The 17,724-nt window shown below is 38.3% G+C and overlaps 2 protein-coding genes across 2 annotated transcripts; both read left to right on the top strand.

Annotated features, from left to right (window-relative positions):
• Positions 1-1,106: 1,106 nt before the first annotated feature.
• LOC137721752 (NAC domain-containing protein 7-like) lies at positions 1,107-2,240 on the top strand. The gene has a single exon (XM_068460774.1). The coding sequence runs from the start codon at positions 1,107-1,109 to the stop codon at positions 2,238-2,240; it is 1,134 nt and encodes a 377-aa protein (XP_068316875.1).
• Positions 2,241-6,913: 4,673 nt separating this feature from the next.
• Positions 6,914-15,765, top strand: LOC137721753 (probable E3 ubiquitin-protein ligase ARI7). Its single transcript, XM_068460775.1, has 8 exons — positions 6,914-7,239; positions 7,381-7,471; positions 7,580-7,669; positions 8,121-8,168; positions 14,234-14,305; positions 14,438-14,537; positions 14,622-14,748; positions 15,211-15,765. Exons 1-8 carry the CDS (start codon positions 7,121-7,123, stop codon positions 15,386-15,388), a joined length of 825 nt encoding a protein of 274 aa, XP_068316876.1. The 5' UTR covers positions 6,914-7,120; the 3' UTR covers positions 15,389-15,765.
• The last annotated feature ends 1,959 nt before the right edge of the window (positions 15,766-17,724 follow it).

The raw sequence follows: 17,724 nt of genomic DNA, 5'->3' as shown, positions 1-17,724 counted from the left end.
TCAGCACACTAGTTTTTGTTTCAATTTTCAAACGTTGGCGAACAGTAGTACTCAGTTTATCACTGTTTGTTTCGACATCTACGTTTCGTTTCATGAATAATCAATCTGCTAATGACTGATTCCGGACATGTTTCTTATGAAATCTTCTCCAACATAGTTTTGGACAGGAAGAACATAAAAGGTGTATTAGAGCTGGGAGAAAATCTTGTTACTTATATGAAAAATGAATATGCAACGTTATGTAAACATCGTGATTATGGCTTATCGTGTCAATCATAGAAAATCGTAACTGTGGCTTGAACATAGAAACATCTTGACAATAGCTTCTCGTGTCAATCATGCAACGCTACGTGAATACAAATATGAAACAAATCTTTTTCGTGTCGTAATCAACTTTCAATCCAACTTTCACCCTTAAATGTTTGGGTTCATTAATTTAATATAAAAATCTAAAAAAATTGACAATAAAATGCCAGATAACCAAAAGAACTGGACCCAGCAGAAAAAACAAATGGGCCAATAAGTAAAAAAGAGAACCTAGTCCAATCGATTTTTTTTTTGCCTCACAATTTGGGAACCTGCGTTATTTTAGTCATTCGGCTCACAATTTGAGGATATAGGGTGTGGTAGATATGAAAATGCCACGTGATTAAAACCCGCGCTTAGGCGGTGAGCCTTGCAAGTTCGCAACGTTAACATCCAATTCCCAATCCAAACGGTCATATTTTCCTCCATTTAAATTTCAAATCCACTCACTCTCTCTCTCTCTGTCAAGATCTTTCTCTCTCGCTCTCTCTGCGCGTCCGAATTTGAACCAGAATTAGAATTCAGTGCTCCAACGGTCTCCGGTTGAATTGAATTACGAATACTCGAAATCGATTCCTCTTCGGTTGCTCTTGTTTGGGGACGAAGACCGCGATTGAGGAGACGTCGACGAGCTGCTCTCCTCGGCGAGCGAGCGAAATCGGCTTCCAGGTTTCCCTTTTTCTTCTCTTTAATTTCTCGCTTATTTTCTCTTCTTTATTTTGTGCCCAAGAAAAAATTAGGGTTTTTGCTCCTGCATTTGTTTTTTTTTTAATTGCATTGAATTGAAATCGCGTTTAGCAATGGAGGTGGGTTATTACGGTATGCCATTGGGTTTTCGGTTTCATCCTACTGATCAAGAATTGGTCAGTTCCTATCTTCGCGATAGAGCCCTCTCCGGAAAGCCCTTGGGCAAGCCGTTTATTCAAGAGTTCAATCTCTTCGGACAAACACCACCGTGGGTGGTTTGGGAGCAGTTCGGCGGAAATTCCCTATTCGATCAGGACTTGTTCTTCTTCTACGAGCTGCGTTCTAGAAGTGACAGCGATAGCCGCAGCAAACGCCAGATTGAAGCCGGAGGCACTTGGAGCGAAACATCCTCCGACAAAGTTTTAGGTTTGGACGGAATTCCAATCGGGGATAAAGGGCATTTCAGGTATAACAACAAGGGTTCTAATAACAATGGCGGCTGGCTGTTAGAAGAATACAGTCTTCTTCCTAATGTAGTTGCTGGCCCAAAGGTCGTTCTTTCCCGACTTAAAAGGAATCTGAGGTCTAGGTGTGGAAGCAAGATGAATTCCTCAAGTCCAACTCACGACTTCAATGAGAAGCCACCGATTAAGAGGGCAAGAAAAGAAGTATCGAATGAGAAGCCGCTGATTAAGAGAAAGAGAGCAAGAAAAGAACCAGGTTCACAAAAACATTCTAATGTGAATGTGATCACCAATAGCCCTGCTGTTTTGCCTTTTGTTGGAATTGAAAGCAATATGATTACTGACACTAGGTATGATGATCAGGAGTGCATAACCAACATTAACGGCAATATGAAGCCGACTGATTTCTCTGATCCGGATAGTGTGATATTGATGAGTGATGTTCCTTCTTATCCCATATGCTTGGACAGCAACACTAGCAATCACGACCAGGGGTGCATAAGCTACATTAATGGAAATGTGATGCCCTTTCCCACTCATATTTCAGATCATGAATATGTGCCACTGATGAGTGATGGTCCTTCTTCTCCGATATTCTTGGGCGGCAGGGAATATCCTTTAGATGGTGAGGCAGTGCGTGGAGACATTAAAGAATGGTTGACAACGCTTGAAGGTAAATTGCCCCAGGAGTGGCCTCAAATTGACGAATTCAGCCAACTGTTAGATGGGTTCAATTACTGGACAGACTGTTTGTGGATGAGCGATTCTGCGAATGATCAATAGAGGGACGTAGAGGCGACAGCAGCTGTCTAATTTCCATGGCGTGCATATAGAAGCACAGTTATGATCAGTATAGATTTTATTTCCGTTCTTAGCATATATGTTCTGATTTCTTTTCTTTTGGTTCATTAGTTAATTAACAAATTTGGTATAGGTGATTACCTGGGCCTTCTTCTCTGCCGTACTGATCCATTGCGTGCCTTTCATTTTGCTGCACCTCAGGTCTACTGTGTTTCCCCCAGTCATGTGTATGTATGTGCTTCTAGGATTGTTTCCAATTTTAATGCACTGAATGCTTTATAATACATTTCTTTTGCACCCAAGTTTCTTACTTTCTTTTTATTTTTATTGACAAAAGGTTTCAAGGTTGATGATTTCAATTACTATACTACATTTGAAAATCAAATTAATGTTTTCTTTTCCTTTGAATTACTCCCTCTGCACGTGTGGCTTCTGAGCATGTGCATGTTCTGCGTATTGTGCTTGAATTTTGATGGTAACATGGTGTGTTAAGTTTTCTGTGTCAGTTTGTGAACGTGTTGATAGTTTTGTTGACGATAAGGACAATTATCAAGTTTCTTGCCACTGTTTTTATGGATTTTTTTGTGGAATGTAAGTTTTCTCTGTTTAATTTTTAGTATTCATACCTTAGTCTATGTTAGATATGTCACGTTCTGTTTTGGACCAGCAATGCAAGTTTCTCACTGTTGTCCTTAGTTGTGTTTTTGGACTGTTTTGCTTTTACAGTTCTATTGGTCTTGACATCTTGCCCATAACTGATTTTCTTTTTACAGTTCTTTATTTCTCTAACTCCGCCTGTGTAAGTTTATCTTACGCTGCTGGTCCCAAGCCCGGATAAAGGAGGAGGGGGAGGGCGTCAGGTAGTCAACAACCAGCACTTCGTTTTCACATCGATTCCCTGTGAGTTCTTTAATTTCTCTGCTCAACAGGATGGTCGTAATTCTAAAAAAATGAAGCACTTTATTCTTTCTTTACAAATTGCATCTCTTTGAGTACGAGGTAGGATGCGGAGGAAATTTGGAGGTGCAGATTTTCTAATCCTTTCTTTACGCTTGGAATTTCTGAAAGGATTTTCAGCTCAATCAAAGAGCTGTATGGTGCCAGTGTTGATTGACCCGGTCAAGTCTTCCCGTCAAACGTGGAGTTGACGCTTGGAATTTTTGAATATTATTAGTCTTCAATATGACCACAATTGAGACCATGTGAATGCTACAAGGAAATTGCAGCAACCGTGACTTTGTGTTTGCTTGCATGCAATTGTGCATGTTTTATTTTCTATGCATTAAATGGCAAATGGAGAAAAAGTTGTACTCTGTAGGCTAGGGATAGAAAGGGGTTCATGCTAGGTAGGCTAGGTGTTGATTATGTTACGTGAACTTCAGACTTTTTGGTCTTCGAAAGTGGGAAGTTAAGCATCATAGAAGCATCCAAGGGGGAGAGTATCCGACTCTCCCCTTGGAAAGGTTGACCATGGGTTGAGAGAAAATCAAGGGAGCTAGAGTGAAAAGTATTCTAGTGAAAGAACTGAGGCTCTTGGAAAAATTATGCGAGTAGGTGTACAGGGGTTTGGGATTAGAATTTGATTATGTCGATTTAACTCATGTGTAACTTGTACTGTTATTCTCATAGTAAAGAGCAATATCTCTCTGGGGACATAGACAGGTTTTTTCCGAACCTCGTAATTCTCTCGGTGTCTTTATTTCTTGTATTTTAAATTATTCAACCGTGCGTTTGTATTTTGGTGAGGTTGTAGTCTGAATCTCATTTCCGCACTAACGAACGGACCAAGACACAACCGGTGACGCATATAATATCCAACATGGACGTCAAGCATGTGCGTTGAGGCATGTAAACGTATGTCACACACGAAGACGGGGTGCAGTCTCTCCTGTCGCAACTCCAAGATTTGATACTACGTACCCATGCGAGTGGACCTTTCTAATCCTTGCAAGTGCCTGTAGTAGTATATACTTTCTATTACTGCTCAAATTCATGGAAATAATTATGTTTGTACCTTAATTTACAATATTTTTGTCATCTAGACCTGAACTGAGAAAAATTAATAAAGTTGGACTACTTTATTAATTTTTCTTAAATTTTTTTTATAAATTCAAGTATGAGACATGTTGTTGAGCTCTTAAGGAACGTTTGTTTGCCTTCATTAAGTGGGACTGGAGACTAGATTAGGTGTTACTGTAGTCCCATGTTTGTTAAAGGAAGGGACTAACTTTAGTGGGATTAAACCTCACTCGTCTCGACTATGGGGCTCGCTAGATAGTCTTAGCAAGACCCCCCAACCACCACCGGATTGCTAAGACACTTCTTTTCTCTTGCGTTGTCCCACTCGACTCCTCGCTCTGCTCGACTCCTCATCCTGCTTGACAACTTCGCTGGACCATCCCAAGACCACCGTCGTGTCCTCGTAAATCACAGCTTCCTCTGCCATTTTCTCTTCTTAGTTTTCTTCAATTTTGTTTTGAAGATTCGTCAAATTATTAATGGGTTTTGATAGATTTTTGTTTTTGATCGATTTGTTTAATTGATTTCTCATATTTGATTGGTTTCTGGGTTTTGATTGCTACCCATTTGTTTTCAATTTATCTGCTATTTTTCCTTTTATGAATTGAAATACAAAGTTGTTCTATGTAAATTGTGATATGTTTTGTTATTAACTCATTAATTTCTGCTGGTATATGATCTTTTCCAGTTAATCAATACCTTTTACATTAAGGCTTATGGTAGTCTTACAAAAATCCAACGAATTGAGTGGAACTGTCGGTGAGGGTGAGGGTGAAACCAATGTTCAAGAAATCTTATACAAGGCTCGTTCATCTTCTAAACTGCAAATTTGGTTCTATTTACTATCAATTTGAGTCAATGAAAGTTTGATAATTCTCCAAGTTGCAAAAGCACCTGCAATTCGTGAAGAAGAAGAGGGCTATGCCCTTTTATTTTTCCATATATTCATTTTGATATTTTTAATAAAAAAATAAATTAAAATATTATAATAATAATAATAATTTATTGTTAGTCTAGCTTCTTAGTCCAACGCTACACCAAACGCTTCATTAAGCCAGTCCAGTTTAGTCTAGTCTAAGCCAATCCAGCTTAGTTCCTAAAGCTAGTCATGTCCGAGACAGTTCGGTGCAACAAACGCACCCTTACAGTCTAGCCCGTGTTTTTTCACTTCTTTAGGTGTAGATTTGAACTTAATAAAAGATTCAAAAGCGATTTTATTTTGTCTATTTATAGAGATGCAAACCCAAAGTCGTACAATAAATCTGAAATGTTTTTGGCTACCCAAGATTTGAATTATTATTATTAATAATAATATAAAATATCTATAAATGTCCTTAAGATTGGCTTTTCAATAACAATATCAAAGAGAACATGTTAATGTATCAACTTTATCAAACGTCTATCTCATTACTTTGTATCCTTTTGAATAGAAAACTAATGTTATCATGATAAAAAAGTCATGTTAAAAAAATGGTGTTATCTATGTGTTTCAGTAGTCAATAATGCCAGGTTGACAATTTTAAGCAGAAATTAGGTTCTCATTTCTCCTTTTGCTACTCTATTGATTAAAATTTTATTTCTTTTTAATTTTTGATCAAGATCCTTGGGTATTAATAACATCATTAATTATTTTAATAATAAAATATTTTTTATTTCTAAATATATTCATTTAATGTTAAAAATGTTACAATTAGTATATCTATATTTATGGCTAAATTTTTTATCATATATTTTTATTTTTAGTTTGTACCCATTTTTAATTTGCAAACCTTTTTTAATTTGTACCAATTTTCTTTTCAGTTTTAATTTGTACCCATATATTAATTTACTTTTTTGCCCATTTGTTTACCAGCATGTGACATTGTATAGTTAATCAATGATAGAAAAATTACATATGGTATATTTATGTTTATGGCTAAACTTTGTATCATATATTTATATTTTTAGTTTGTACCCACTTTTAATTTGCAACCTTTTTTTAAATTTGTAATATTTTATTTTTAGTTTTAATTTGTACCCATGTATTAAACTTTGTATTGTCGTCCTGTCGACTGTAGCACTGTGGAGAAATGGATTTCAAACAACAGTGCTGAGTCTGAAAACATGAACTGGTTTGCATTTTCTCTTAGCATCCAAAATTGTATTTTGTGGTTTTACACTTTTATTTAATGCATTTCTCTTTTGATACATTTATTGGCTTTCTGGTTGTTTCCATGGTAAGAATACCCCTTCATTATGTGCTTGTCATAATTAGAGTATTATGTTTTTCTTCTCCTTCTCTAACCTTTATTTTTCACTAATTTTTGTGGGCTGATTTGATAACTTCCACTGCTTTTGGTATGCAAGGGAATTTAATGTGATAAATTGTGGGGAAATATTAACTTTTTTGGTAATAGGTTTTATGCGCAAGTTACGCATGTGTGCATGGATTAGTGTGTCTAGCGTATGAAATCCTCTTAAATTTTTGCCTCAGACCATGTTTGGTAACTCGGATTGGATTAGGACGGAGGGTTAGATTGCTTTGGATCACGTTGGATAACATTAATGCAATGTTCTGTTTGGGTACTACACAGGATACGGGGCTGTGAATAAACTAAAACATGCTCGTTTGAATTTAATTTTCATGGCCTAGTGTAGGGCATGGTGCTGCGTCACTGGTCCTGTAACGTCTGGAAGTATATTCATTAATTATGTTGAATTGAGTGGTGCAAAGTGAAAACATGATTAGTTTTAGTTTCAGATACTCCATTGAAAGTTAACTTTTATCAACACTTTTATGTGAGTTGGTGGAATTCTTGGTAATTCACGATTCATTTTGTATTGTTCTGTCCTAACCTTTTTTAATGATGCTCAGGATACTGGCCAATTCTAAGCCATGTCCAAAGTGCAAGCGGCCTATCGAAAAAAACCAAGGATGTATGCACATGACATGCACACCTCCCTGCAAATTTGAATTTTGCTGGTATGCTTTCTGCTTCTGTTTCTTACTTCAATGGAAATTTATTATTGTTTATAAAAAATATCTGAATACTTTTATTTTGATTCTGTTCTAATATGGTTAAGTTTTACATGTGATGCTAAATGAATTATATGTACCGTGCAGGCTTTGCCTTGGTTCATGGGCGGAGCATGGTGAAAGGACGGGTGGTTTCTATGCATGTAACCGCTACGAGGCAGCTAAGCAAGAGGGAGCTGTAAGGATGATTTATACTTTTCTTTGTAGTAATTCTGTTTTATTTCCCCTTTTGGAAGAATAGCATTCTTTTTCTTCTATTACTTAGAGTTTGTATTATTGATTGTAGTATGATGAAGCTGAGAGAAGAAGAGAAATGGCAAAAAATTCTCTGGAGAAATACACTCATTATTATGAACGTTGGGCAAACAATCAGCAGGTATTCACAATTTTCTTTTTCAAAATTCCGCTGTTTCTTGTGCTATACCATGAATTCATGCAAGAGATCTTCATCGTGCCAATTTTTAACAAACTCAGTTATGTTAGTAGCCTGGCTGTGTTTTTTGTCAGTGACCTTTTTCTCAATGATCAGAGAAGATATTGCTTCTCTTGACACTTATTTGATTACACTCTGGGTTTCTATTTCAATTTTCACCGAATTTGTTGCGGCAAACAGTAGTAGGTAGGTAGACACCTGTGCGTGACTTCAGTTTTGCAGGGACTGCATAGGAGGGTGGAAGCTTCCTTAAATTAGAATCAAGATTTTTCTGTGCATTATTCTTCCATCTTACTAATTTAATTGGCTAAGCCTTAATGCTGCTTTAAAATGGATCTTTATGAAAGTCCCTCTCTCTTTCAATCATTGACTAATTTTTTTTCTTCCTTGGCAGTCGAGGCAAAAGGCTCTTGCGGATTTGAATCAAATGCGAACTGTGCATGTAAGTATATGTGCTACATGCACACATACATATATACGAATAAAACATATATTCATGATTTCATGTATTAGCGATTTTCATTCTTGGATGAAGTTCAAATGTGTTTAACAATATGAGCTTAGAGCTCATCTTCTACTCCATTGTATAACTAGAACCATATTTAAACTTTGCAGATCTGAAATATTATTGATCAATTGTAATCGACCATGTTGCTAATGACAGATGCTAGGAAGATTGTATTCGTAATTGACCATGTTGCTAATGACAGATGCTAGGAAGATTGTACTTATTCTATTCTGTTAGACGAAGTCAAGATCAAGCTGTTCTCACCGAGATTTGAGGAGTTGTGATTTTGATCCAACTCCTATCTTTTCTGATATTCCTAGTTTGTAGGGTTTTTGTATTTCAAATGTTTGTTGTACGTAAAGCTAAATGTAGTTGTGATATTTCTGTTTGTATTTTGAAAACTCCTTGAATCCAGGGTTTTCAAATTCATATTGTAATCCTGAAGTTGTTATAAATATATGCATCCCATTACTGTTTGGGTATGCAATTAAAGTGAAACCCTAAGAGTGTTGCAGTCTTACATGGTATTGAGTCTCTCATTGTCTAACGACTAGATCCTTTTTTTTTCCACGCTTCAATGGCTGAGAACAATGTCAGTTCTTCCACCAACCCACCTACCACCAATCAGTTTCATCCGTTTTCCACTGTTGTTAATATCAAGCTTGACAGAACCAACTACCCACTGTGGTTGGCTCAAATTCTCCCAATTCTCAAAAGTAGAGATCTGATGGGGTATGTTGATGGTACTTTGGTGTGCCCTCCCAAAGACTTGTCTGGTGCTACTACTGTCAATCCTGCCTACAGTGCGTGGATTCAACAAGATCAAATGATCTTGAGATGGATAAATGGCTCCTTGACAGCGTCTGTTTTAGCTACTGTGGCAAGCAAGAGAACTGCGCATGCAACTTGGGAAGCTTTAGAGCAAAGGTATGCCTCCACTTCTCAGAACAGAATTTTGTTCCTGCGGAATGAGTTGCTGCAGACCAAGAAAGGTAATCTTTCTGTTGCGGATTACCTGGATCGCATGAATGCGATTGCTGATAATCTTGCTCTCGCGGGTCAACCGGTCAGTGATGATGAACTCGTGCAGATTGTGTTGAACAATCTAGGACCTGCATTTGAGATGATAGTAAGTGCTGCTCAAGCTAGGGATACCCCGATCACCTATCCCACCCTTGAGGAACTTCTGTTGACAACTGAACGAAGAATGGTGGATCAGAATAATTCCTTGGCTGAACCTGCACATGTCAACGCCTTCGTTGCCACTAGAGGACGTGGCGGTGGACGATCGCGTGGGACTGGAAGAGGAATGTCTTCCTTCACCCGTGCTTCTCTGTCAAATCAGCGTGGAAACAATCCTCGCAATAACACCAATCAGCGCAACCAGCAGTTTAATGGTGAGAAATCCTCTTTTTCTGGTGAGCGTATTATTTGTCAAATATGTGGCAAACCAGGTCATCCTGCGCTTGATTGCTTCCAAAGGATGAATTCTGCTTATGAAGGTCGGATTCCTGCTCACAAACTCACAGCTATGTCCTCCTCGCCTATTACTCTCAACAAGCAATCCAATGGTACCTGGCTGTTAGACAGTGGTGCGAATGCACATGTCACTCCTGACCTTCAAAACTTGGTTAATCCCAAAGAGTACAATGGTAATGAAACTATTGGGGGTGTAGGTAATGATTCTGGCATCACTATTTCTCATTTTGGTTCCCAACAACTAAATACTAAAGCTTGTTCTTTTGATTTGAATGACGTTCTTCACTGCCCAACTGCTTCTCAAAACATCATATCTGCCCATAGGTTTACTTTAGACAACAATTGCTACCTGCTAATATTCCCATATTTTTTTCTTGTTAAGGACCTCAAGACTCGGAAGACGCTTTTCCGAGGGAGATGTGAGAATGGGTTATACCCATTTCCAAATGGCAGTGGACGGTTCCAGTCTTCAATGTCAGCCTTGGTAGGGGTACGGTGTTCAGTGCAAAAATGGCATGCTAGACTTGGTCATCCTGCCAACCCAATAATTAAGTTTTTAATTTCCAATAAACTAGTACCAATTCATGGTACTCCTCATGTAAGCTTTTGTGAGTCATGTCCCTTAGGAAAGAGTAAAAAGTTACCTTTCAATTTGTCCGAGTCTGTTTCTACGTTTCCATTGGAACTTTTGCACTCTGATGTCTGGTCTTCTCCAATTATTTCTAATGAAAATTTTCGTTACTATGTGTTGTTTGTGGATGACTACTCTCGGTACTCTTGGATTTTTCCCATGAAAAATAAAAGTGAAGTTTTTGAGATATTTGTAAAATTTAAAGCCACTGTCGAGAACATGTTTAATCTTGCAATTAAAACCCTTCAATGTGATGAAGGGGGGGAATATAAAAGTCGTGCTTTTCAACAGTTTCTTTCTGCCAGTGGGATTTCACAACGTTTTTCATGTCCAAAACATCCTGAACAAAATGGACTTGCAAAAAGGAAACATCGACATATTGTTGAAACCAGTATAGTTATGCTTTCTCAATCTCACGTTCCTAATAAGTTTTGGTTTGATGCTTGTTCTACAGTTACGTACCTGATAAATCGCATGCCAACAAAACTTTTATCCAATATGTCACCTTATGAGAAGTTGTTTAAAAGAGTTCCAAAGTATGACATGTTGAAAGTGTTTGGTTGTCGATGTTTTCCATGGTTAGTCCCATACACACAACATAAACTGCAACCAAAATCAAAAGCTTGTGTTTTCTTAGGTTATTCACTGAATCACCAAGGCTACAAATGTTTGGAATTGTCCACAAGACGAATTTACTTGTCTCGCCATGTCCTATTCGATGAGGACTCTTTCCCTTTTAAGGGACTCACATCTACCTCAGAAAATGTCATCGATTCAGGTACATTTAACTCTCCCGTGGTATTATTTAATTTTGATGATATTAGCACGTCTCATTTATCTCACTCAACTAGTGTACCTGCTATTCCTGTCCGTCAAAATTGTCCTTCTAATGAAATTATTTCCTTACCATCCACTGCATAGTCTGAACCTGTCCCAAACCCTTCAATTGTCTCATCCAGTCCAGCCTCTACTACACCCGTGTCGTCCTTACCTCCAAACACCACACCGTTTCAACCTGCCCCACCCACCGCACAAACTGAACTTGTCCCAAACCCGTCAGTTGTCTCATCGAGTCCAGTTTCCACTACACTCGTGTCGTCCTTACCTCTGTCATCACCCATACCTTCAAATGAACAAGCTGTGGTATCCATGGAATCAGTACAAGTGCTGTCAGAAAATAATGGCCATCGAATGACTACACGATCAAGGTCTGGCATCCAAAAACCTAACCCTAAATATGCTATGCATGTAACTGTTGACAAGTTTCCAATTGAACCGACTTGTTTCAGTCAAGCTGTCAAGTCTCAGGAATGGAGAAATGCCATGGTACAGGAATTTAATGCGCTACAACGATGTGGCACGTGGAGTTTGGTCCCGTTTCATCCAAAGATGAATCTGCTCCCAAATAAATGGGTGTTCAAACTGAAAAGACGTGCAGATGGAACAATTGAGCGCTATAAGGCTCGCCTTGTCGCAAATGGTTTTCATCAGAGGGCTGGTGTGGATTATAATGAGACTTTTAGTCCTGCGGTTAAACACAGCACCATTAGGCTTGTTTTAAGTCTTGCAGTTTCAAAAGGTTGGCAAGTTAGGCAGCTTGATGTCCAAAATGCGTTTCTGCATGGTTTCTTGAACGAAGAAGTTTACATGCGTCAACCGTCGGGTTTTGTTGATCAACAGTTACCCAATCATGTTTGTAAACTTCAACGGAGCATTTACAGTCTTAAACAGGCTCCGAGGGCATAGTTTCAGAGGTTTTCAGACTTCCTGCTTCAACTTGGTTTTCAGGAATCAACTTGTGATTATAGTTTGTTTGTGTTCAACCAAAAAGGGGTGTATCTTATCCTGCTCATCTACGAGGATGATATTCTGATTACTGGCAACAGTTCTTCTCACATAATTCAGTTAATTCAAAAGCTGGGTACTTTGTTTTCCATGAAGGATTTGGGACTACTTAATTATTTTTTGGGTGTAGAGGTTAAGTACGATGGAAATAGAATGCATTTGTGCCAATCCAAGTATGCTCTTGACTTATTGTCACGCACACATTTCACTGATGCCAAACCGATTTCTACACCCATGTCTTCTGGTCAAAAACTAAGTGCATATGTTGGAGATCCGTTTGATAAACCAGAAATGTATCGTAGTGTTGTCGGTGCTCTACAATACTTAACGATAACTCATCCCGATTTATCTTATGCAGTTAACCAAGTATGCCAGTTTATGCATGCTCTAACAACTCTTCACTGGATGGCAGTCAAACGGATTCTACGTTACTTGAAGGCGACGCATAGCCATGGTCTCCTTTACAAGCTAGGTACTGCCCATCTTTCTGCTTTTTCAGATGCGGACTATGCTGGGAATCCGGATACTCGGCATTCAACTGGGGGGTTTTGTATTTATCTTGGTTCAAATCTGGTTTCATGGAGTTCAAAAAAACAGAAAACTGTTTCTCGATCGAGTGCTGAGGCCGAGTATAGGCAACTCGCCTACACAGCAGCTGAGCTTTCGTGGTTGAGGTCTTTATTTCGTGACTTGCAGTTACATCTTACTCGACCTCAAATATGGTGTGACAATGTGTCTTCAATTGCTCTTGCTTCCAATCCGGTATTCCATTCTAGAACAAAACATTTAGAGGTTGATTATCACTATGTCAGGGAGAAAGTGGTTCGTGGTGAACTATTGGTTAATTATATTTGTTCACAAGATCAGCTTGCAGATTTATTTACCAAAGGTCTGTCTTCGTCTCGATTCAATTTGTTGGTGTCCAAGCTTCCAGTTGTTCCTCAACCTGTTAGCTTGCGGGGGGGTGTTAGACGAAGTCAAGATCAAGCTGTTCTCACCGAGATTTGAGGAGTTGTGATTTTGATCCAACTCCTATCTTTTCTGATATTCCTAGTTTGTAGGGTTTTTGTATTTCAAATGTTTGTTGTACGTAAAGCTAAATGTAGTTGTGATATTTCTGTTTGTATTTTGAAAACTCCTTGAATCCAGGGTTTTCAAATTCATATTGTAATCCTGAAGTTGTTATAAATATATGCATCCCATTACTGTTTGGGTATGCAATTAAAGTGAAACCCTAAGAGTGTTACAGTCTTACATATTCATAGATGCAAGGCTAGAAATTAAGTTTGTGTAGGGTTAACAGCATAAACATGAGATTTTATGTGTTTTCACCTTTCAGAAATTAGACTTGAGAGAATAGAAAAATTGACCATAGTTGTGTTTCTCATCGTTCGAGCGGATTGTAGAACTAGAACCGTAGTTGTAGTTGCACTTACACCCCCTCCTGTCAACTGGTAGACTTTGACAGTGTAAATTAAAAAAATCATCCTTTAGGGACGCTATATGGATGTCTCATTTGCATTTGTCGAAGATGTTACCTTTTTTTTTTTTTTTTTTTTTCCATATCCAGGAGTAGGAAACTTATGTCTGAGTGTGTAAAGGAGATAGAATTAGTGTCTGTAGGTGGAGACAGGTTATGACTTGTGCGACAGACAGTGGCTCTTCAACTATCTCGGTCATTAAATCAGAGATTCATGTTTAGTAGCATGCAATATTGGCTCCTTTATGGAATGTGTGGTAGGAAGGAAATGGCGGGTTATTCTTTTTTTGACAGAAGGCAAGGAAGTGGATATACTTAGAGATAGTATTAAATCTTTTGTTTCCTTTTAAAATCTCTGTTAAAGCATTCAAGAGATTCAGTGTATTTTATCTTGATTGGGTTTCTTCAGTTAAAAAAGGGTAGTTTATGTTTCTTACTGAAAAAAATCACCGATTGCTAGAAGATGTTGGGTATGATTGTTTCAACCGGACTCTTGTCAGCTATTTGGGATTTCTGTGAAGTTACTATGTAATAACTGATGAATACGTTGTTTTTCTCTCTCAGATGGAGAAACTTAGTGACATACAGCGCGAGCCTGAGTCTCAGCTCAAGTTCATAACGGATGCCTGGCAGCAGGTGAATTCCTGCGTTTCTTGTTAGATATAAAATGAATTAGTTTAGTGCAGAGTGTACGTATAACATGAAATCAGATTTGTTTGGTGATGAAATGCTGACATTATTTTTGCCTTTTTTTCTTTGTGTTTGTAGATTGTTGAATGTAGGAGAGTACTAAAATGGACATATGCTTATGGGTACTACCTGCCAGAGCGTGAGCAAGCAAAGAGGCAGTTTTTTGAGTACTTGCAAGGTATTAACTGTGTATATCTGCAGGAACTAGTTAGGAGTTGTTTTATAAGTTTTCTGAAATATTCAATTCTGCTTTTGTCTTCAGGTGAGGCAGAGTCTGCTTTGGAAAAGCTTCATCAGTGTGCAGAGAAGGAGCTACTGCAATTCCTTAGTGCAGAAGGCCCATCGAAAGAATTCGTTGATTTCCGTACAAAGCTAGCTGGACTTACCGGGTAAATATTGTGATGAAATATTAGTTGAAATTCATTTTCCATGGAATGTTTTGTGTTGAAATGTGTCTTGTCCGGAAAAACAAATGGAGTTATGTGTAAATAAAGAGGAAATCTCTGATCTGGTTAACCGCACTGAATTTCCTAGTGTATAGTTGTCTGTTCAACATTGTCTGGATGCAAAATGCAGCAAATGAAAAGGTCGAATCAGTGAGTCTTTAGTATAGGAACTGGAAGGAAGACAATATCCTTTTCTGAGTGTGCGAATGAGTGAGTCTTTAGGATAGGAACTGGAAGGAAGACAGTATCCTTTCATTTTTCATGTAATTTACTTGCGGATTTTTTTATTTTTATTTTTTAAATTAGAGGTCTGTTATTGTGTTGCACGGTCAGTTATCTGTGACTACAAATTGATTCACTCCCTTGCCTGATTCAATCTTCTCATCCATTTCCCAATTGTGACAGGGTGACTAAAAATTACTTCCAGAACCTGGTAATGGCATTAGAGAAAGGCCTATGTGATGTGGACTCTCAAGCAGTTTGCGGTGGGTCAACAAGCTCAAAAAACGTAGGGAGCAGCAAAGCAAAAGGTGGAAGGGGAAAGGTAACCGGTCGAGGTGGTGGGTCCAGCAGAAATGTATAGCACGGATATTTGGACCAGTGATCAGTATCGTACAACAATTCCACGCCTGCCACATGTGCCATCACCGTTGGTGAGTATTCTAGCTTCCTGTGTTCCCAAGTCTGTTGGAGAAAAGAACTTAACGCAAGCTAAGAACAAGTGTACAATAGACGATGGATTCTTGGTACGAAAACTATGATAGTCTGAAATGGAAAAAAAATGCAGATGCCGTTTAGGGTTAAAAAAGGTTGGCCTGTTGGTATTTGTGTGTGTTGGTGGAAACATAATGTGATTATTCTGTACATAACATCGACGTGCTTATAAACTAGGGGTTCCACGACCTAATTTAAGTATATTGCAGTTGTCTATTGTGAATGCCGATATGCTGTATTTATTTTCGTATCAGTTTCAGTAACGTTTGTGTTTGGACTCGTTTTCTGAATCTGTATGCTGTGAAATTATTCCGAATTGCATTCATTGTAATAGTTAAAAGCAAGTAATGAGTAACGGGAAAAAACATCGCATATCTGATGCTTCTCGCGTCATTGTTTGGTTTTGGTTTTTGCAGTTTGCACTCAACGAGTGTATGATCAAGAATGTTGGTTCTTCTAATTTCGGATTCGAACGGTGCCCTATTCTATCCTATTTTTACTTGAAATATATTTTTCTAATTAAAATGTGGCCATTTTGGGTTTCAAAGTTATTAAACATGTGTACAATCGATGTTTGGAAAATGTTTTGTCTAAATTATTAGAAAATCATGGCAAACAAGTATATTAATGCTTGAGGAAATTTGATGGGCTGGGAATAAAGATGTGTGGAAATAATACGAAGGAGGAATTGGACAATTTTGGTTTCAGTGGTCTATTAAAGTTTTATAGTCAAAATAGTTATTGAGATTAACATAAGTCATTACTTCGATTATTGAGATTTGAGTTCTATAGAAGTAGTCTCTGAGTTTGTCCGTCATCAATCATTTTGGTCATTTCGTGTAAAATTTTCATCACATAAGTATAAAATGATAAAAATATCCTTAATTTTTATTAAATTATTTTGACTCATTGTTTATTAAATTGATAGTATTTTCGTTATTTTATCCATATTTAATAGAATTTTTTACTAAATATCTCAAAATAATTGATGGTGGACAAATTCAGCGACTACTTTTATCGACTTCAAAATCTTATCGAACACCTTACTCGCATCGCGTACTACCAAACGCCACACTTCTCATATACATCTGGATCAAACAAACAACTCGTAACCAATAGAGTGATACGATTCTGCGATCCTTTGAGCTTTTGAGTTTTTGGTTTGACTAAAATACCCCGAGCTCTGCGATCATGATTTGAAATTCGTGGGTAATTTAGTCATTCGATACACAATGTGGTTGGGTTGGGCCCTTTGGGGAGGGGTTCCCACTCGCAGGCGCCGAAGAGCAGAGGGAAAACGGCACGTGATGAAACCCGCGTTTAAGCGGTACTATTACAAAACGGTCATATTTTCCCTTCTTTAAATTTCAAAACCCCCATCCCACTCCTTCACTGGATCTCTGGATCGCTCTCTCTCTCTCTCTCTCTCTCTCTCTCTCTCTCTCTCGCTTGATCTCTCTCTGAGCAGAAATTGGAAGCTCGATTCAAATTTGGGGACGAATACATCCTGTTCTCTGAGCAGAAAGTCGACGACTTGTTCCCAGTTCCAGGTTCAGTTCTTGCCTTTTCTTCTGTTTTATTTTTCGGTATCGTTAATATCTGTCTGTCTAGCACTGTAACAAGAAACCCTAATTCCCAAATCCCGTAAAATCAATTCAGTCGCACTCTTCGCTGATCTTGTTATTAGCCCTTGTGTTTGGAAAGTGTTGCTTTTTCTTCTTCCACATTACCGACTTAGGGTTTTGGTTTTTGTAGAAAGCCCACTTTTTTCTTCTGTTTGTGTTGTGTTTCGTGAAGAAATTGGAGATGGGGCAAGATTTGAGGCCCATTGTCTCTTCTCTCAAGCGTCCGCGTTTCCCTGATTCCGATTCCGATGATACTGTTACGGTTTTGAGTGATACGGTCAAGAGGCAGAGGACTCATGATTCGGATGATGATCTTTTGGTAATGGAGGACTCGATTAGGGAGCTTGATGATCTACTTCATCACGAGGTGTCCTCAAGCAGCACCACCGAAGCAAATGATTGCTTGGATGATGATCTGTTAAGATCCTTAATTGACGAGTTTGAGCTTCTGCCTGATTCTGCTGTTGCGGCCTCTGCTGCAGACGAGGCTGCTGGTGTGCCTCGGCTGACTACTCATCTTGGTCATCATCATCACGGGATTGAGGAGGGGCCAAGAACCACGGATGAAAGAGGGTTGGAT

The sequence above is a fragment of the Pyrus communis genome, chromosome 17 (assembly GCF_963583255.1).
Source record: "Pyrus communis chromosome 17, drPyrComm1.1, whole genome shotgun sequence".
NCBI classification, from domain to species: Eukaryota; Viridiplantae; Streptophyta; class Magnoliopsida; order Rosales; family Rosaceae; genus Pyrus; species Pyrus communis.
This window is presented reverse-complemented; position numbering and strand designations above follow the sequence as displayed.